The sequence below is a fragment of the Sodiomyces alcalophilus genome (assembly GCF_042370955.1).
Source record: "Sodiomyces alcalophilus JCM 7366 unplaced genomic scaffold ACRALscaffold_5, whole genome shotgun sequence".
NCBI lineage: Eukaryota > Fungi > Ascomycota > Sordariomycetes > Glomerellales > Plectosphaerellaceae > Sodiomyces > Sodiomyces alcalophilus.
In genome coordinates this window covers 3,342,286-3,364,740 of record NW_027263536.1, presented here as the reverse complement: position 1 = coordinate 3,364,740, position 22,455 = coordinate 3,342,286, and the positions used below count along the sequence as shown (strand labels likewise).

General features: G+C 37.7%; 4 protein-coding genes across 4 annotated transcripts; 2 read left to right on the top strand and 2 right to left on the bottom strand.

The window, feature by feature from the left end:
• Positions 1–7,539: 7,539 nt before the first annotated feature.
• ACRALDRAFT_211941 (uncharacterized protein) lies at positions 7,540–7,897 on the bottom strand (the record flags this gene model as incomplete). Its single annotated transcript, XM_071023808.1, has 4 exons — positions 7,540–7,560; positions 7,619–7,681; positions 7,725–7,778; positions 7,859–7,897. Coding segments are annotated over 4 exons (177 nt in total), but the record flags the coding sequence as incomplete, so codon positions are not given.
• Positions 7,898–8,487: 590 nt separating this feature from the next.
• ACRALDRAFT_2020619 (uncharacterized protein) lies at positions 8,488–8,754 on the top strand (the record flags this gene model as incomplete). The annotated part of the gene is made up of 3 exons (XM_071020024.1): positions 8,488–8,506; positions 8,564–8,622; positions 8,668–8,754. The coding sequence occupies 3 exons, from the start codon at positions 8,488–8,490 to the stop codon at positions 8,752–8,754; spliced, it is 165 nt and encodes a 54-aa protein (XP_070874252.1).
• Positions 8,755–9,833: 1,079 nt separating this feature from the next.
• On the top strand, positions 9,834–9,986 carry ACRALDRAFT_2107212 (uncharacterized protein; the record flags this gene model as incomplete). The annotated part of the gene is made up of 1 exon (XM_071023328.1): positions 9,834–9,986. A coding segment is annotated over one exon (153 nt), but the record flags the coding sequence as incomplete, so codon positions are not given.
• Positions 9,987–14,125: 4,139 nt separating this feature from the next.
• Positions 14,126–14,407, bottom strand: ACRALDRAFT_2106895 (uncharacterized protein; the record flags this gene model as incomplete). The annotated part of the gene is made up of 1 exon (XM_071023311.1): positions 14,126–14,407. A coding segment is annotated over one exon (282 nt), but the record flags the coding sequence as incomplete, so codon positions are not given.
• Between the last annotated feature and the right edge of the window lie 8,048 nt (positions 14,408–22,455).

Here is a 22,455-nt window from a genome sequence, read left to right as displayed (position 1 = left end):
AAACCAGGGAAGGACGCTAGCTCCGTCGCCGGCTATAGGCCGATCTAGTTACTTAGCGTACTAGGTAAAGGCCTAGAACGTATTATAGTAAAGAGGATAGCCTATAGGGCGATAAGCGCCGGAATCCTAAACCCCTAGTATATCGGAGCACTACTAGGATAATCCATAATCGACCTAGTAGCGATTCTAATATATAAGGTTAAGTTATAGCTTATATAGGGTAAGTAGGTTATCGCGGTAACTAATAATATAAAAGGGGCCTTCGACTCTATTCTGCACGGATATTTCGTCTATAGACTATATAAATAAGGCTAGGATAAACCGATAATACGATAATAGGAGAGCTTTGCCTTAGTATAAAGCGCTAAAGTAATCTTCGGCACCTCCTGCCCCGAAAAGTATACCCCGCTAGACCTAGTAGGCCTCCCGTAAGGCTCCCTGGCCTTACCGATCGGTTACGTACTTAGTATCGTAGAAATACACTATCTACCTAATAAGGAGAACCGATTCGGCTATACTAATAATATATACGTTATCGTAGCGTATACCGATACTAAGACCACGATAAAGATAATCGAGGAGATACTATAATAGTAACTCTAATAGTATAAAGATAATAGAGTTAAGCTAGACTATAATAAAGCCGAGGCCTAGCTTTTCTTACGCCAGAGGATCCCCTAGTTCCCTATAATAAAACTACCCCTATTCGATTATAAGGTTATAGTCGCCTATACTATTAACCTATAGGGATAGAAGCTACTAGCCCCGATTAGGTGGCCTAGTATATATATAGATAGGCGCCTTAACTTCTAGGACTACGTAGAGACGTAGGCGAAGAAGGGTCTTAAGGTCGCTAACTATATACGGGGCCTCGCCGGAGCCACCCACGGACCGAACCTAGCTTTACTACGCTAAGCTACCCTAGTATATATCCCGACTATCACCCACTATATAGCGGAGATCTAGTAGGAGGAACCCCGGGCCCCGGCCTAGGGCCGCTATAATATTATCTATAAGAAGTGGTGCCGGTTACCCTCCGGATACCTACCTAAGACTAAGACGATAACCCGAGTATAAATAACTATAATTAAAACCGTGCTCCCCGCCTAGAAGACGGTCCCGGTGCTAGCCCTATACCGGGAATTAGGAATCCCTATAGCTAAAAACTACGCGGAGTACCTATAGTAAAAGTATATAACCCGAATCGCCGGACTTAAGAAGGACCACCCCGTGGTATAAGCGATCTCCCTAATTACTTAAGGGGATATAAGACGGACTAAGGCCCCGACACGACGCTTAAGGGTACTACGGATAAAGGAACTAGTATATATAAGGCCGCCGCTATACTAGCTAATAAGACCCTGTTTTACGGGATAGAGCTATTAGGATAAGGTCCTATTTAACGATAGGACTAAGGAAGAAGCCACGGAGACCTTTAATAGGTGGGTTAATAAGCTAGACCTAGAGTATACCCTGGTGTTCTTAGACGGGTTATAAAGAGGCTAAAATATAACCTAGGCCTACTCGATATAGCGTGGCGGGAGAGAGATTACCTTTAGTCGCGGATATATTAGGAATATAGTGGTTTTTAATAAGGAGATAACCGGGGCGGCTAGGGGACTAGCTATAGCGGTCTGCCTTCCGGGAATAGGAGAGATCACCTACTATATCGATAACTAAGTAGTACTTTAGGGGCTTATTAGTATAGCACCTAGATTATCGCGGTAAGAGTTCCTACGGTGGTAACGCCTAGTAACGATCTACCCGACCCACCTACGGTAATTACTAGGGTATATAGGAATCCCGGGTAATAAATAGGCAGATAAGCTCTGCTTAAGCAAAGACGCTTAGGGGATCCTACCGGAAAACGAGAGGCCGACCTAGGCTAGGGTAAAAGCTATTATAATAGCCCGCTATAAGACCAGGCTTTAGAAGTAGCACGCTAAGTCCCGGCCACGCCGGTACGAAACGGCCGTGTAAAAGAAGCTAGGGTTTAGTTAAAGAGAACTAAAAGAACTAACCCTCCCCCGAAAGACCCTGATACGCCCTATCTAAGTAAGGACAGGACACGGGGACTTTAAAGAATACCACTAAAGGTTTTATTATAATAGCTACGTGGCCTACTATAGCTACGGCTATATAAAGACGCGGGAGCACTTCGCCTACTACTATAAAGTTAGAAACTCCCGTAAATAGCTAGATAAACTCTGGTACTATAAAGATAGCAGGAGAACTCGCCGCTTTAACCCCTAGGAGACCCTTATAGAGATCCTAATAAATAGCGCGGCCTTCGCTATACTAGCGGATATAACGGGCTTCCTTAATAGGATCTGCCCTATTCCTTCTAATAAAAGGAGTATTAGCTAGAAGGTAGACGGTTATTAGTAGACGGTGGTATAGCTATAGGCATATAGACCCCCGAGGGTATATAGCGAGACACAGGGACTTTCTTTTATCTTATATACTTTCTTTAATAATATAGTGTAGATATTATTAGTTATTATGGTTCGGGAGGCATAGAGTTAAGCGATTAGCACTATATGGCCCGGGCATGGATATATAGATATCTTACCGCCCGATATCCCGATAGCGGGACGCGGCGCTAGCTTCGCTGGCCGCCGCTAAGGCGTTAAATAGAAACACATATACACACACCCTAGAATATATACTATAACTTATATTAATAGCGACTTTAATAGCCCGGCTAAGTTTATAGCTTTATATTAACTATTTATAGTATCTAGTATAAACGCAGCTAGTTATAAGAGTATCTGAATCTATATTATATAGAATAAAGAGTATTATAAAGTATATATATCTATATACCTAATCGTAAATATATATATTATATTATAGCCGCTCTAGAATACAGAGTATATACTAAGTTAACCAAAATATATCGTTTAATATATAGAAAAACTACACTCAAAAAGTGTAATATTTCCCCTTATATTACAAAATTACATTACAAATTACATTATATATAATGTAATATAATTTATAATGTAATTCTTTTAATGCTCTGCCTTTATATCCCCTTCTCCTTATATAAGGAATTCCTCTAAGCCGCTTATAACGATTAGTATTATTTCGGAGCTAAACGGATATAATACGATTTAGTTAGCCGCTTTATGATCCTATAACTCCGTAAGGAGGTTAACTGATATATCGCTTAATATAAGATACACTATACCTACTAAATGGATAGGTAAGCTCCCCTTAGCGAGATATAGCTTATCCTAATACCCCTAATACCCTTTTATACTATCGCTAAAGACTTTATTATCGGGCTGCCCGAAGTGCCCTCCGTAGAGACACCTTAATAGTATAAAGGCTTCCTTTTATTCGACTCCCTCCTAACTATCATGGATAAGTTCTTAAAGGCCTCCCTGCTTATCCCTGGCTATAGCACCTATACCGCGGAGGACTAGGCGTCCGTGCTCTTTTAAGCCTTTTAGATAGGTAATTAGGGTATCCCCCACGCTATTATCTCGGATCGTGACCCTAAGTTCTTATTAGACTTCTAGATAACTCTATAGAAGGTAGCCGGAACTAAGCTAAAGTTTTTAATAGCCTAGTATCCCTAAAGCGATAATATTTCTAAAAGGAAGAACTAAATAGTTAAGATCGGGATACGTATATACCTAACGGATAACCTAAACTTCTTATAGCTAAAGGTGATTATACATTTATAATTTAACCTAAATAACGCCTTTAACGAGACACTTAGCTGTATACTAAATAAGATACTATATAGCACTAAAACGAATAGTCTGCTCGACCTAATCGGTAAGATTAACCCTAAGTTTATATATAAGATATTCTAAGAGGACGCGAAATTTATTATTATAATAGCTTAGATATATATAAAGCGCCTATACGATAAGAAACGGCGTAATATCGGGTTTAAGCCCGGCAACCGCGTATATATCCGCCTTAGCCGCGGATACTTGCTCCTAGGTAAGGCAAGCTATAACCTTAGCGCTTAACGGATAGGCCCCTTTAAGGTCCTTAAGTAAGTATCGCCGCTAGCATACCGATTAGATCTGCCTAAGTCTCTTAATATATACCCCGTTATTAGTATTACTTCACTCTAAATAGTTAGGTTCGCGGAAACACCTAAGACTAGAGGACCCGTTAACGTGTAAGACGGAGACTAAGAGTAATAGCGGGACCTATATAAGCATTATTAGATCGAAGCTATCCTAGATAAACGGATTATTCGTAAGCAAAGAGATAGGCTATATATCGAGTACCTTATTCGATAGAAGGACTGGCCGGACTAATAGAACGTTTAGATACTAGTAGACGTAATAGAAGCTCCGGATTTAGTAGAGAAATTCGAAAACCGCTAAAAAGCTTTAAAGGTGCTTTGTTTAGCGTTAAAGGGAATAAAAGATGTTAAAAGGCCTAAACCCGGCGAGCTCTAAAGACCTAAAGGGATCTATTTAGCCTCGCGGCGGAGCCAGGCAGGAGCTAAAGAACCGTCCCCCTTAATAACGGTAACTCCTTTGAAAGGCACGACTAGTATAGATAGAATAACACTATCTAATCTCGAACTAATAAGAATAAAAGCCTTACCGGCTATATAGCCTTAGCGTACACGTAAATTAGCGCGGCTAGCTCGAAAGTAAAAGATTTCTCTTAACTGCCGGTAGTATTATTATTTCCCTTTATTCTTTATATATAGTTAAGCGATTATAACAACTATTATAACCACATATTTCGCTTAACTACCCCTAATATAGCGTCTATCTTTATTATAAGTATTATATACCTTATAGTTAATCGCCTTAGTATAGAACTATAGAGCCTTATTTCCTCTATTATAAGTTTATAGTTATTATATCTATTATAGCTAACTACGTTATCGTTTATTTATTAAGAACGGCTCTAGTACCACCGTCCCTAAGCTATTCACTAACCTGCTATACTACTAACCGTTATAGCCTTATGCCCCTAAATATAATATTCTATATAGTTACGTATCCGATTAACGTTTATTAATTAAAAGATTAAGATCTCCGCGAGGAGTTTACCCGGTAGTTTAGGAGCGGCTAGGACGGCTCCGGCCTAATATTTAAGGGCTATTTCCGAGCTATTATACTATTCGGAGATAATAACGGGGTGGTATACTATCTTACTATAGCCGGCCTAGCCTTTAAGTAGTGGATTACCGACCACGAAGCTATTATTAAACGCTACCGCCGGTACGCCGTAGAGAGGGGGTACGATAACCCTTAGAATAAACGACTTAACCGTACTATCTTCGTACTAGAGCCTATTATAAATAAGTGCGTGACCGTAGCTTAAGCCTAGTAAATCGTGCTAGAATACCTATAGCTATAATTTCTTCTAGATAATGCTAGCACTATTACCTAGTAGCCGTAGAGTAACTAGTCTTTCGAATGATACCTCGCTATAGTCTATTATAATGCCCCCCGAGGCCCCGACGGCTAATTTCTATATAGATCGGCCCGTCAGGCTAGCAGGCTCGTGGTTACGGAGACTAGTTCACCTATACGCGTAACTAATATACTAACTAGCTACTAAAGCCCAGCGCTCCGAGGAGCTAATCTATTAGCCGAAATAATTAATAAGATTAATAAAACTAATAATATTAGCCTTATATTAATAGACGCTATCGATAAGCTTAATAACGGGAATATTAACTTAGACTCGTTTATCGCGGTAACTAAAGAACACCGCGAGTATATCCTATACCACGCTATAGCTATTATAGAGTATATATAAACGCTTAAAGAATAACCTATTCCTGTTATTTATTCGGTTATAGATATCTTAGCGTAAACCAGCCTATAGCTATCCCCGGCTAGTACCGGACTTAATACCCCTAATAGTATTATCGTGTTTAGGAAGAGGCTACGCGATAAATTAGGCCCTATACGGCTAGCCAGGAAGATACTCTTTACCCGATACGGAGAAAATAAGATTTAGGTATAGGTAGCTAAAGTATTCGCTTTAAGGCTTAAAGAGCCTAATACTCGAGCCTAATACACGGATCTCGAGACTATTAATTAGATACTGGCTATTATTACTTAGCGCTACCACGCTATTATCGTCCTATTACTAACCACTAAATTCGTGATATAGTTTATCGAGGACTATATAGTATAGTATAACGTGTAGTAAGTAGCCGACCTGCCTTTTTAAGTCGTAATATAGCGTATAGAACTATATACGCTAGTAGCTAGATTAAAGAGTAATAGTGAATTAGACGCTGCTAAGTAAGATACTATATCTAACCGATTAACTAATAACGCCTAATTAGTTATAGACCTTATTTATTATACCGCCGCTATCTATAACTATTATTAGAGAAATAGCCGTAAAGGGATCCTGGTATCCTATAATCTAGTGGATAATAAGCTAAAGACGCGCCTGGATAAGATCTTACCCGAGGACGCCGCTATGATCCTAGAACTGCTTATATAGGACTAGGGCTTGCCTAGTATAGAGCCCGATATACCGGAGGTTAAGGTTCTATAAGGAGATAGTACCGGGAGAATTCGACCCGCCTTTGTTTTAATTTTTCTTAATTTCCTTTTATTTATACCGAGTCCCGGGTTAGTAATTATATAAAGGAGGGACGGGCGGCTAGGTATAGTTACTAGTGCTATAGATAAAGCCCGATGGAGTTAGGGAACTACGCTATAGAGCGCTATTATATACTATATTTCTTTTTTCTTTTTATTCGTTTAGCCTTAGCTAAGAATAAAGAATTATACCCGCGCCTACTACTTATTATTAGTATAATAATCGGCTATACCGAGCCTAAGTTAGATATTATAGACCTTAGAAGACGGGGAAGCCCGCAGGACGCAGGGCTTTATCTCTCGCGGGGTATATACTACGCACTACTATCCGGCACTATACTAGGACCTAAAACTATATAGCTCCGGATTAATACTAGTATTATACGGGTATTAAACCCGTATAGCGCTAGCTTAGTGCTGGCCTTATACTAGCACTAAACTAGTATAGTGCTAGTCCGGTGCTAGTACCGTCCTAGCACTATACCTAGTATAGCACCTAGTCTTAGATAGTCCGAGGTTCCCCCGTAGATATACAGAGCAGGAACCTCGCCCTCTCCTTTAGAGAATCTATCCCTATTTATATAGAGTACATTTATTCCGACTAGGGTATTTGTTTATTCCGACTAGGGCACCATTTTTATAGCCGGTGCTAGCCGCCCACGATCATAACCGCTTTTTTTTTTTTTAAAAAAAAAAGTTAGATTATATAACCACGATTTCGACTTTTTCATCCTTCACAATTATCCATCTATCTTCAACGCCCAATAACGTCGAAATGAGTACCGGTATCCCGGAGAACCCTGTCTGGTATCTGGCATAGGCCTTACCCTTTTAGGATAGGTTGCTAAGGGTATATTTTCGGACACGAAATTAGATTCTAGGTATAAGGTCCCGGTATATCGTAGAGTCGCGGAATAGGGACGGAAGGGGTTATTCCGTACCGAGATTAGATACGGTTAAGAGCAGAGTTTTTCCCGAACTTCTAGCAGATCAGATCCTTCTTCTATAGAGTTAATTAAATCAACAGAGTTAATTAGAGAGGCAGGATATTCCGACTGTACCACTTGGATATTCCGACTGTAGTTCTGGTGGGCCCACTCTTTCGACCAATTAACTTTTACGTCCTAGACCACACACACACACACACACACACACACACACACACACAAAGTTACGATCGCCAATTCCACCCATTAAGCCATCATCACGCGCAGCCTCAATCTGCTTCAATCAATAACGCGATACACTTCTACTACCTATTTTCCTTGCCTTAGAATAACAACAACAACAACAACAACAACAAGGCGATATCCGTGGGCGTGGGCGTGGGCGTGGGACGTGGGCGTGGGCGTGGGCGTGGCCGTGGTCATGGAAGAGGTCGTGGAAGAGGTCGTGGAAGAGGTCGTGGAGCTGTTATCGCTGGCGGAGGTCGCGCAGCTATTTCTTCTACGATCGGCTTCAACCGAGCAGTCAAAATCATTTCAGTTACTGCCTTTAATTGATCTAAGCGATTAAATTAATCTAAAGCGTTAAAAGGCGTTAGAGTGGTTTGCGACCGTAGCGATTCGTATATCTATTATTCTAAAATAGGAAGAAAGTGGGTCCATGTCAGAACTATAGTCGGAATATCTAAATAGTATAGTCGGAATATCCTGCCTCTAATTAAATTAATAGAGTTAATTAAATTAATAGATCTCCTACTAATTTTATATACGCTATTAATACGATACTTACTGCCCGGCGCCTGCTGCGTCCCTGGAGGTATATACTAGGTAGCCGACTACTATATTTATCTAGGAGGATACCCGAGAGATACTTAAAAATATCCATACTATATTATGACTCTATGATATACCGGGACCTTACGCCCAGAGTCTAATTTCGTGTCCGAAAATATGCCTTGGCAACCTATCCTAAAAGGGTAAGGCCTATGCCAGATACCAGACAAGGTTCTCCGGGATACCGGTACTCTGTCGAAATAGCCTATTCGCCGCTCGGTTCTTAAGACAACGATAAGGTCGTGATCGCCCTCGGGGTCGGGGTCAGGGTCAAAGGCGTAGACAACGTGGAGGGAGGGGTCGGGGTTAATCGAACCCAAATTTCGTGGGAGGCAACCCAGTCCCGCCTGGATCTTGGTCGGGAACGGATAAGGTCATCCGCAGGCTGCAAGAAGAGCTGGGACGGGGCGCGCAATTAAGTTACAGGAAGATAGGTCGTTATAGTCAATTAACGATCGTATCTAAAGGCAAAAAGACGATCGTGTCTAAAGGCAAAAAGGCGATCCGAACAATATAACTTAATTAAAACAACTGATCCTACTTATCTTAGCAAGCTTAGACGTTTTGGTCCTAGGCGGAGGCGGGTATACAATAGATGTATATATTATATAAAAGATACACTTAATAGGTGTAAACCCTAGCCACACGCTATAAAAGGTATATTGAAGTCGTATTGAACTAAGATGCCTAGGAAAAACGTCTAAGGAGCGAACGCAGAGCTAAGCGTAGTCGACGAACGCTTTATATAGGGAAAAAAACAAGGGTCTGTTTTATAATTATAACCAAATAATAATAAAAAAAGATATAACTTTTCTGTTTATTTTCCGAAATAGAGAATTAATTAAATATAAATCCACCTTATTCTTAATATCATAGAGCCTCTGCTTATATCTGCCTAAATACCCTATCGAGAAATTAACCCGACGAACGCGGTTTTATAGCCACGACGACCCCCATCTATCTCAGCCTATATATAAGGTAATAACCTAAAAATTACGTCCAAGGTTTCTTATACTAAGGAGAAGCTCCGAGGTGATTTTTGTACGCGTTAAACGCGTTAGTGCCTGGATAGTATATAAATTCTGGTTTTCGGGTATATTTCTTCCCTCCTGTTTAACAAGGAATCCACGGATAACTAAGGTATTTATATAAAAGCGTGTCTATATTACTATATCTAGCTAATAGCTTTATTAGTTATCTATTATAGAGGTATTGGATTCGATATACCGTAATATAAGCCATGATAGCTTTAGTCGCTTTAGTCGGTAGTAAGCTTATCGCGGCGCTAACTTAGTAGCAGATAATAGCTATCGCTATAAGGATCTGGCCCGATAGTCCTAATAAGATAGAGTCTTTTAAAATAGGCTTTAACGATAACTTTTGTCGGCGCGTTAACTGGCTTTATAGCTATACGAAAGATAACCCTGGTATGTAAAGAGCTATTATATCGAAGGTTATCTATCGAATTCTACTCGTATAGGAACCGCGTTAGCGATGGATTAACTCTATAGTATATCTTATATTTAATAAAAAGGATACCCTGTTTATCGTTATTACTGGATACGGTAAGAGCGTGATCCTATATACCTATACCGCTATTATAGCTAAGATTATTATTATTATCGTTCCTTTATCGCGACTCGGTGTATAATAAGCTAAAGCTATCCAGTATAATATTCCGGGATCGACGCCTCTTTAGATAAAGGCGGAAACTTACCTAAAGGTTTATTAATATATATGCTTAGTATATTCACTCTTTCACTCTTATACTAACCTTATCTAAGAATCGGCATATTTACAATAACGTCCGCGCTAGGAAATATTCTTATATTATCCTCTCGCCTAAGCAGCTTATAAGTCCAGGTTTTAAGAGTGTTACCCGTGATCCTAAATTTAGTCGGAAGCTCGGGCTTCTAGTTATCAACAAAGTCTATATAATCAGTTAATAGCGTGAATTCCGCCTAGACTTCGCCTATATATAGAAAGCCCGGCTGCTTATGCCTTAAGATATCCCTTTATTCGGCTATACTACGATTTTAAATCGCGAGGGATAAGACTTTATCCTTAAGTATACCGGCTTCGACTATACCCTCTAGATCTTTAGGATATCTATTAATAGGTATAATATCTCTATTATCGTCTAGCCTTTTATCCGCGGTTATATAGCGGATCTTCGTTGACTTAAGTTTATCCTATAGATATCTAAAAGACCTAATAACCTGCTAAAGACTATTATCTACCTAGACTCGAAGCCTAAGTTATTTTCCGCTCGCAGATATCTAGTCGGTTAGTTACGTAAAGACCGCGACGTTAGCAGCTCGTAGGCGCGCGCTATTATCTGTCGATATAATATAGATATCAGGCTAGGCGATAAAGACATAATATACAAAGAGTTCCGTAAAGAGGGTTCTGCCGCCAGGATATTACTTATTATTATAGCTATAAGCGTGGGAATCGATATACTAGATATTAAGATTATCGTTTAGTTCGGCTTACCCTCTTAACTCAACCTAGCCGATATTATCTAGAGATTCGGACACGCTATACGTAAGGATTATAGTATAGGGGATTAGGGAACCGTATACCTTTTTATACCCTAATAGTGCTTTAATTATCTTAAATAGACCGATACCGTCCTATATCGACCTACGCTTCGCCGGGCTATTATAAATAAACCTGCTTATCCTAGTCCCCTTAGTGACTACGTCCTCCTAGAAAAAGATAACGATATCCAGAGTAAAGCTAACTCGTAGGCCTTAGGTATAATCGATCAGGATTAATATATAATTATAACGGGGAAGTTATAGAATCCTTTCGGTATTAAAAGGAAGGTTAAGTAGTTAAGATCGGAGCTAAAGTAATAAGAGGCTCTCGCTAAGGACTTCCTAGAGGTTAAGATATTCCTAAACGCTAAGTGCTTCCGTAAGGCTATTCTAGAATATCTCTAGGAGCCGGACAACCTAGAACTTAATTATAAGCGTCAGGTCGTAAAAGAGGTATAATATAATAGCTATAACTATAATCTTAGCACTATCCCCTCCCTTTAGCCTCGTGATATTAGCGAGAAGATACCGTCTATTAGCTCTTTTGCCCGCCTAGCTCTTAACTTTATTAGTGCCTAGTACCGGGAGAAGGCTTAGACTCTAGTTAGTATCGAGTAACGGCGTATAATGCTTATCCCCGAAATATAGATAGATAGCCGCCTTTAGTAGGCAATCTCGTATTAGTTTTTAGGACTCGCGACCTTTAGGGGTAAGGGCTAGGCTAGCGCTTAGCTACTATTCACTAATATCGCTAAGTTAGTTAGCAGGGTGCCTGATCTTATAGATTAGGAGTTTCGCAAGACTCACGACCAAGAATTAGTTAATATATGTTTGGCTAAGTTACCTAAGATTTTATAGACCTAGGATAATTAGAAGGCAAAGAGTAGAAAGGGCTATAAGCGATTACGTGGTCCTCTAGGGCCTTAATTAATTAGCGGTCCCGCTATAAAGAGATAGATAGTAATAGCTCGGAGATATAATTATAAGAGTAATTGCTATATAAGTATTAAGACCGCTATTACGATACGGTATTAGTATCTGTAGTATAACGCTATAGGGATAATTATAGGAGTAATTACTATATAAGACTCGAATAGACTATCGTGATACTATACTAACATCGATAGTATAACGCTATAGGGATAATTATAGGAGTAATTACTATATAAGACTCGAATAGACTATCCTGATACTATACTGATATCAATAGTATAACGCTATAGGGATAATTATAGGAGTAATTGCTATATAAGACTCGAATGGATTATCGTGATACTATACTAATATCGATAGTATAACGATATAGGGATAATTATAAGAGTAATTGCTATATATGCTTAGCCTATAGTTAAAACTGATATTAAGAGTGATATTAAAATAGCTTTATAATCCTTACGTAATATATATTATAATAGTGGTTAGGTACTTATTATTTATAATTAAAATAACTTTATCTCTTATTTCTTATTATAAACTATTAATAGGATTCTCCTGTAGAAGGGTAAGGAGACCTTTAATATCCGTTTCCTCCTTTAAATGCCCTTATATATCCCCGTCTTTGTCCACTTCGTTTATCTTAGAAAACGGTCATAGGATAATAGGCTTATTAGGCTAGGGCTAGGGTAACTCGTTATATTCCCTGTTTAGCTACTATTACTAGTGCTGCTATTACTGTTATTACTGCTAGTGCTGCTGCTAGTACTGCTGCTAGTGCTGCTGCTAGTGCTACTGCTAGTGCTGCTGCTATTACTATTATAGCTCGACCTTCGCTATTACTAAGGCCGCTATCTTTATCTAAATCCGTGCCTTAGCGCTAGCCCGCTAGGTATCCGTTATCTTTAGAAACTCTTCCTTTTTCCGTGCTAGTTCTAGGCTAGCAGAATTAGGCAGGACAGCAGCTAGAGGGCCGAATACGGGAAATAGAGGCGGAGGGCTTAACGGGGGAACGACTATACTCGACGAGGGCGCGGGGGGGTCGACGGTGTAGCGGGTATCGACGAGGGTAAAGCCGGGGTCGAGGATATAAACTACTCTTTAAGGTATTAGAGATATACTAACGTCTACTAGAATAATACTTACGATTATAAAAGGAGTATTTACTCCCCTGGCTATTATAATAGTAATATACGTAAGCGCCCCTTATAACGGCACGGAGGCCCGGTAGTAGTACTATATACTTGGCCTAAAGACCGAACCTATTCTTGTATCGGCTATATAAAGAGGGAGCCTTATCGCCGGCGATATATAGTATAGCGGCGGGTATAATCTAGGATTTATTAGTGGTGAATTTTCCCTTCTTGCTAGTAATAAGGTCCCTTTTTAGTGGTAGGTCTACGAAATAATAAGCGGCGCCGATAGCTAGTTAAGAGAGCCTGGGTAGTAGATAGCGCTTAATATATTTATATGCTTCTATATATTAGTTTCTATTCTAAAGCATCGATAACCTATAGACTAACTAGTCTATAGCTACGGCTTATCCTCTCCGGATCGAGGCCGCTTTGCTTATTACTTCTGTTCTGTATCTTCGGCCTCTTAGCCGGTCGTTAGACTTATTCCTTTTCCGAAGAAAACGGAATATCGTATATATCGCGAGGTATTATAACGCTAATAACGCTAGTAACGATAATAATAATAGTAATAATAGTGATAAGGATCCTTTATTACTAATCGCCGTAGAATCGCGAGTATTTAAAGAGGTAATATCTTAATTCCTTAGGTTATACGTTTTATTTATTATTTCTTTACTCTATTATCACTTCTTTATCACCAGGGTCTTTTTTATTTAGCTTCTATATATAATTAGTTATAAAGGTAATATATATCCCTTACTTTATGTTTAGATATTTATTATTAGAAAGGTAATTATAATAGTAATTATCCGCTAAATCCGAACTAGAGTATAAAAATACTGTTCTTATTAATAACTATATTTATAATTATCCCTTTAGTTATCCTAGTTAAAGCCCCCGGCCCAGAAATTATCCTCCTCCCCTTTAAATAAACGGTCGCCCTCCTCCTAATAGTTAATTATATCCTCTTCCTCCGCCGTACTAGGTATACCGACCTGCTTACCGGGGTTAAGAGGCTTTTTAACGCTATCGTTAAACTCTTTAAGACGCTTAAGGAGAGCCTCTTAACTAAGCTCGTAGATATTAGGCGTATTAAAAGTAGGTCCTTTATAGTACTAAGGGCGAGTAATACTATTATTATAGAGCTTATAGGTATACTCTATAATCTAATAAGACGACTATCTATAGGAGTAAGTACCTTTCTGTTTTATACTAAGGAAGGTCTCTATGGCTTTCCGAATAATGGCGATATAGTTACTATTAAGGGCTAACCTTTTAAAGGTTAATAAGATATTATAAGTCGAGTTCTTATTATATTTAATATCTAGTGTATACGATACGTTAATATACTTAATTAGTAGGTTAATTGCCTTGTAGCCACTGCTAGTAGTCACGTAACGGATAAGGCCGCCCTTTAGAATAGCGTCGCTTACCTGCTTATCGGAGACGTCCGGATATAAGATCTAGGCGAAATATATTATCTCTGGCCTATACTTTCAGGATTTACCGCCCTAGAAAGAGATAGGTGACTACGGGATAATATCGCGAAGGAGACCAAAGTCTCTATAGCGTATAGCCTTATATATAATAAGCAGAACCTCGACGTATTAGAGAAGACGATAATAACTACGGAATTCGATATCGATAATGCTATTATCTAGTCGTGCAGTGTCGCTAACCTAAGCCTTACGAGTAAACAGCTTCTTCTAGACCTTATTAAGGTGCTTATTAAGTTTAATAGGGGTAATCCTACTCACTACTTCTTTAATATTCGATAGTATAATAGCTATTCCTTTAACCTAGGAATTATTAAATAGCTCGTGGATAAGATAAGTAAGGACCCTTACTATAAACCTATAAAGGATCGCGGGAAGAGCCTAGTAATACTTAATACTTTTACGGTTAACATAGCGCCCTTACTAGAACTATACGATGTTATAGGAAATCGTGGTGCTAGACTAAACACGTTAGTCGCCAGTATCCTAGAAATTACGGAATAGTATTTCTAGTATATTAAGTTCGATATAGAGGAACGCCGGTATAGGGAGTCTCTAATCCCGTCGTTCCTAAGGAATTCCGGACTTAAGCTACGACTATTTAATATTACGAATAAATAAGGTTATTTTCTAATCTTTATAGATAAGGATTAGCCGCTTATTAATAGTCTTCTTATTATCTAGACCTAGACGTTGCTTAAAGAGTTCCTCGTGTAGCGTATAAACACCGGTAATTATGCCTTTATTCTTAAAGATTACGCCTAGCTATAAATAGGGACTATTAGTGTAGGTAACTCTTTTAATGGTTAGTAGTTTAGGCTTACTGATAGGGAGGACCTTCGCGATTATATAACGGACTATAAAATACGAGGCCTTATTAAGCGAAGGTCTGGGAGGGATTAAGTAGTTTAGGACTATCTTCTTAGTAAACGGTACTATTAAATCGATTTATCGTTATAAGATAGGTCCACTAAGCTTAGGATATTAAACTATTAACGAGTTGGTTAGGTTAATAAACTGATCTTATTTACCCCTAGCGAGATCGCGAACACGATTTAAGAAATTAAAGTTATTATAAACGATAACGGCGTTAGGGTTATAAGCCACGCATTTAATATCGGTCTATATAAAGATTAGGAGAGGGATATAAGAATATCGGGTCGGGGATAACTAACTTACCACTAGTCTTAGATATACGATTTAATATATTATTTAGGTGTCTATAGGATATAGATACACCGAGCTAAGCTATACTATTAACTACTCGCCGAGGCGTTTTATTAGATAATAGGTATAACCCAATAACCTACCGGAAAAACATAGTACTTCTCTTAGCATAGCCTAAGAGTAAAAGATAGGTGATAATATAGGCGGAAGGCCTATCGTTAATCTAAATATTATTCGCTATCTAGTTACTAACGGTATTAACTAAGGCCCTCTATTAGGTTATTAACTGGCTAAGGAGGGTTATTAGATAAGGGGCGTCTATACTTAAAATGCTCTAGACGCGCTAAAGTATTCTATTTAACTATTCCGTGTTATAGACCTAGTTAATAGTTATTTTATTATTATCTATATTACGATAGCTTATTAGGTTAAATATATTAAAGCCAGGTTTATCTTTTAAGGCCTTAAGTTCTTATCGAAGATTAAGAGAATCGAAGACCTTATTATCCTAAGGCTTATTATCGGTCGTGATAAAAACACCCTAGGCCTTTATATGGTTACGGATATCGGTATCGCGGAGGGCCTCCTTAAAAAGACGGACCCGGTAAGGTTTTTAAACCCAGGACTTAATAAAAGACTTTATTAACTAGGCAGTGCTGCCTCTGCGCCGACAAGCCTTACCGCGTTCCTTATACCAGAGGCTTAGTGTTATCTATACGATAGGCTTAGGTTTGTCGGTCTTACCGTTATTCTCTGGCGCTTTCTCTCTAGTTTAAGTCTCTTAGAATAGATCGCCAAGTTGTTCCGACTCCTGTTAGGCGTTATCGCCTCCTTAACTAGGAGGAGGATCGCTCGGCCCGCTACTAGGGTCGTCGGCCATCTCGAATCAGAGTAATATAGTCCGATAGCAGTAATTTTAGTATAAGGTGAAAGCCCTGATCGTTATAAGTATACTGGTTAAAGATTAACGGTTTCGGGATAGATATAGCGTTATACGGTCTAAAGCTATAAACGCGATTAATCCAGCGTTTATTAACTACGATATTCTTTATGTTCGCGCCTCAGACCACTCTGCGGGTGATCCTATAATTAATGGAATCAAGCTATATAATTAGCTAACAGTCTAATATAATCTATATTTATATACTTTATCGGTAATTTATATAAACTCACTGTCTACGCCACACCATCACCCCCAGGGTGGTCTCAGCTTGCTAAGATAAGATCCTATATATATGGAAATGGAAAGTTTATGATCGTGGGCAGCTGGCACAGGCTGCAAAAATGGTGCCCTAGTCGGAATAAACAAATGCTCCAGTCGGAATAAACGTACTCTTTATATATTATTTACTGCACCCTAAGGTTGCCTTATCCAAATCCTCTTGTAGGTCCTATAGTACTGGCTGGCCAGAGATATGTACGGTTAGTGTATATTAGCTACCGTAACGCCTCTGCGTAGTGTAAAGCGGTCCCCGTAAAGGGCGATTAATTCGGTGCATTTATTATACGAAAAGCCGGCATAGAATATCTACGAATAGCGCATAGACGTATTATAAGGCTAAATAATATCCTATTAAAGTCGCTTTCCCTATAAATTCATTAGTAAAGATATAAAGTCTTAATAAAGTTAACTTATAGAACGGCAGAAAACCTATTTCTGCTTCTGCCTATCTCCGCGCGCGACTATGGTTTTATCCAAAAGAATGACCCGTTTCCAGTACTCCAGGGGCTTAGAGGCGTGACAAAGGCACTATTCTAAATGTATTTACGCATGCCTTAGGGTTAGGGTCGGCCGGCGCAACGCGCGGAAGTGGTGGAAGCCCTTTAAGTACAGGTATTATAATAAAGTGAGTTTTAAATAAGGATAACCTAGTTAAATCTTTAAATCCGTAGGTAATATAAAAGGGTTAGGACCGATAATACGTATAATACGCCTTTCTTAGCGCGTATTAAGTGCCTGGGGCCGGCCAGACTATGGTCTTAATCGGGCTGATAATCAGGTTTCGTAGCGGCGCACCATGCCCTAAATAGAACCTAGCGATATATCGAATTATATCGCGACCGCCTTTTAGCTAACACTACTATAATACGCCTGCGTAATCAGGGTCCGTTTGTAAGGGCTATGCTTACCACGCGGCGTAACTACAGGTATTTCTGATTTTTAACGATTTTTTAAAGATAAAGTGTAGTGGTATTAAAGGAGGGAAAACGTATTATAACGCGTTAGTGGGGTAAATTTAAGAGGCAGGATATTCCGACTATACTATTTGGATATTCCGACTATAGTCCTGATATAGGCCTATTTTCTTCCTATTTCGGAATAACAGACACAGCTATAGTCGTAAACCACTCTAACGCCTTTTAACGCCTTTTAACGTTTTAGATTGATTTAATCGCTTAGATTAGTTAAAGCCAGTAACTGAAATGGTTTTTTTGACTGCTCGATGAAGAACAGCGATTCTATTTTGTATCTATTCAGGGTTGGGAATTAGTCTCTTAGTAATTAGTATTAGTTTAGTATTAGTACTGCTATGCTTAGCAAGCTTTAGTATCAGTCCTTACTTAGTTTAGTATTAGTTTAGTTTTAGCTAGTATTTAATATACTAAAATACTAAAAGTAATATTATTAATATAAATTAATTAATATATAAATATACTCATTACTTTTATTCTATTAATATCTAGTTATACCGGCTACACAGGGTTTTCTGAAATGGGTTTTCTTAGTTACTAGCACTATAATCTTAAAAGTCTATATTAACATTTATTTAAATATACTTAAAGAGATTATATTACTTTAAAATCCAATAAATTAAGAATTTAATAGAAGTAAAACTGCTATATAAGAAGGAAGACGTTATATATAACAAGGCCTAGATTTATATATATTATTATATATATAGTTTATATATGTTTATTTATTTTTATAGTTATTTTAGTATTTTAGTATTAGTATACTAAGAGATTTTAGTATAGTATTAGTATTACCCTATACTATACTAGTTAGTATTAGTATTAGCATATATTAAACTCAACTAAACTAATTCCTAACTCTGTATCTATTTACCACTACTTAGGGCGTCTTTATACAATCCAGTTCCCCGTTACTTATCCTTATATATCTAGCCTACTCCTGCTGCTGCTCCTGTTGTTATTGGTATTGCTGCTGTAATTAACGGATAAGCGTTTGATTAACGATTATAGAAGAAATAGCTCCGCGACCTCCGCGAGTAAGAACAGCTCCACGACCTCTTCTATAACTTCTTCCACGCCCACGCCCACGAATATCACCTTATTGTTATTGTTGTTGGTGTTATTATTCTAAGGTAAGGAAATAGGTAGTAGAAGCGTAATCGCGTCAGTTATGGAAGCAGATTAACGTTGCGTGTGATAATAGCTTAATGAGTTGAATTGGCGATCGTAACTTTGTGTGTGTGTGTGTGTGTGTGTGTGTGTGGTCTAGGACGTAAAAGTTAATTAGTCGGAAAAGTGGATCTACCGGAACTATAGTCGGAATATCTAAGTAGTATAGTCGGAATATCCTGCCTTAAATTCAATTATTAGGTTTGATTACCTAATATAATCTATATATCCTTATAGCTCGGTTCGGTTAATCATAGCTTTATATTAGACTTATACACGCGCTCGCCTTGCCTTTCTATAATGGCTTAAGTGGATAGAATATAATAAACAGGGGGCGTGAAAATACTAGTACTCTATACCTTTACTATGGTTTAATAGGTTAGCTCGAATATAAGCCCCATTTCCCTTATATAACTGGATAATAAGAATAAATAACCTATCTAAGTATAGATACTTATCTTTATATAGTATTACCTAGTATATTTATATATCTATATATACCTAGAAATCTGATTCTATTTCTTTAATACTATAATCAATAATCTATCCTCTTAATAATAGCATTAAACATACTAAGATTTCTAAGAAGTCTCCGTTAATTACCTTCTAAGCTACATTAATAGCTGCTTAATAGCTGCTTTCAATTCCTCTCTGCCTATCTACTAAAGCTTCGGATATTAACGATTAATCCAGTTCTTTATAACAAACCAAATACATCGTGATGGCTTTAATTGTTATTCTGTATGGGAAAGATTACCGCGCCCGTACATTTTGATATCAAGCCCGTAAATATGGAGCATATTCTCTTACTTACAAACGGCCCATTTTTCTACGATAAAACGAGGTCCTGACGGGGCTAGGTATATATAGTTACTTTGTATTAATTCTACTATCAGCCCGCCTCCTTGATTCTTTCTAGTTTAAGAGTTTTTTTAACTTATAATCGAGCAGCAGCTCCAAGAGGAGGTGTTAAAGGCTTCTTTTCTAAGCTAGAAGCATAGAATAGGTGAAACGGAACGATGAAATGATATTGATATAATGTAGCTGTATATACCTTGGCCCGCCGAGACCTTGTTTAACCGTAGAAAAATAGACGGCTTGCAGGTAAGAAAACTTATTGGATCATGACTCCACTTTTACGAGCTCGATATTAAAATATACGGACGCCGCAGTGCTTCCTTTCTTTATTAGTAGTTTCTAATAAACTGATATTACTAAGCGAGGCTGGGCTGATAGTAGATATAGGGTATTAGTAGGGCCATAGTTAACCTAAGGGTTGGTGTGGGTTATTATCTAGTTATACGTATTAGGTTAGCTGACTAGTCACCTTTTTGCCTTTGAGGTATTATATAAATAAATAGCAGGGTAAATAATAGAGAGGTAAAGGTAAAGAAAAGGACGTAAAGCGGGGAATAGTACGAAGTTCGACTAGGAAATAACTCGGAACCGATTCGGAAACGAATTAGTATTGGCTCCTAATAGCCTTCTATTCGGAATTTTAACTACACGGCGAGATCTGGTAAAGCGAAGACCTACCGATACCAGAGAGTACGGGAGACGCCTTTTATAATTTAAGGCTTTATTAGAATAAAGCCTAACGACCGTACCTCTATAGACTTTATCTAAGTCGCCGGCCAGACTAAGATATAATCCGGAGGAATTAAGTATAGTAGGTATATATATACTATACGTATTATAGTATTATTATTTATTAATATATAATAGATCCCGTCTATCGTTATAGATACTATAGTCTTAATCTCGGCCGCTATATAAAGAAATAGCAGACTTACTCTAGGGTCTCGGGCTATTAAAGTCTCTTATATCTTATATATAGCAGGACTCCCTAAGATACCTTAAACCTTTAGTAATAGGGTAGCTATTATTATTCCCGCGGATATTTTGACTAAGGAAGAGAAGAATACTTCATAGAAGATCGTAAATTTATATAATTTACTAGATATATATTATACTTATACTAATATTTATTTCTAGATTTAGTACGAGATTATATAAAAGCACCCTCCCTTTCTAGTAATAAGTGCTGCACTTAGAGACGCCCCTATTATACGGTATACGTACACGTGCTAGGGGGGCAAGGCGTGTTAATATCTTCTAGAATTCGAATTCCTTTATAGCTCCGTTACTTTAGAACTTCTTAATTAAAGAAGTGATGGGAGGTTAGAGGTAACGGAGCTTATACTATAAAAAAAGCCTTAGGGTAAGAGGATTATGCTAGATTTATACTTAATAATAACTAAGTCTAGTATAGATAGGCTTAAGTAGTCGCTAGTAGGTTTAGTTAAAATAATGCTTATCTAAACTAGTAATCTATGTATACCCTAGAGGTGAACTTTAGTATATATTATATAGGTCTTTACTTCTAAATTACTGCGTATCTTTTACTAATATCTTATTTATTAAACTATCTTACCGATTTCTAATAATATTATATACGCTATCGAATCTGGATACTATTAGAGTAATCTCCACGCTATTTCTTTACCACTATACCGTCTAAGCTCTTCTCCTTCCTTAACCTTATTAAACGAACGCTTAATCTAGTAATAAACGGGGTCTTATCTAATCCTAATAAGAAATGCTATTTCTTTATGATAAATCGTAGAAAACGAAAGACCTATAGTAAGTTATTTACGTGATAAGTCTAAAAAAACTCGGAAATTATCCAGAAATATTTTAGAAACGATTTGGATTATTCTCTTTATCTATATACTAATGTCTATTATAGATAAAATTCATATTAGGGGCCCTGCGGAAATTCAAAGACGAAAGTGTGGTGTTACTTTTTGATTTTTTATCCTATATGACTTCGAAATAATACCCTGGATTATTATAACCTTATATAGTGTTTATTCTTATCCTCCTCCGCCGCCTTTAAAACCACCACCTTTAGTAATAAATAGTATTATAAGAGTGCTCGCTAAAGTTAATAAGCTAAATACGATATTAGGCATTTTCCTTAAGTCTAACGAACTTAAGGAATTTATTTTAGAGTTTAAGGGAAAATTAATTATGGATATTTATATAAGTCTTGCTAATACTAACTACCTCCGATATATTATTTATAAATAATAGATTATTCTTTTCCCTTAAGGTAGCCGGAGTATTACTCTCGCTATAAAGCAGATAAAAGAGGCTAATTAACGGATATATATAAGTAATTTAATATAAATTATAATAATATTTTACTAAATAAGAGACTTTAGTATATTTAGTACTTATACTAATCTAAGTATAACTATATAGTGATTTGCTTTTTTTATAAGCAGGTAAAATTATAGAAATTCCTGGAGATACCAATGTTTATAGTGGACGCTAACTATAAACACGTTAAGGGTATTAAGTAAAAAGAAATCATTTAGGCCTGGTATAGCTATAATTCCGAATAAAGTATATAATTAAATTATTTCTAAACCGTTTCTAAAGTATTTCTAATCCACCCTAGTTCTTCCTTAAGTAAG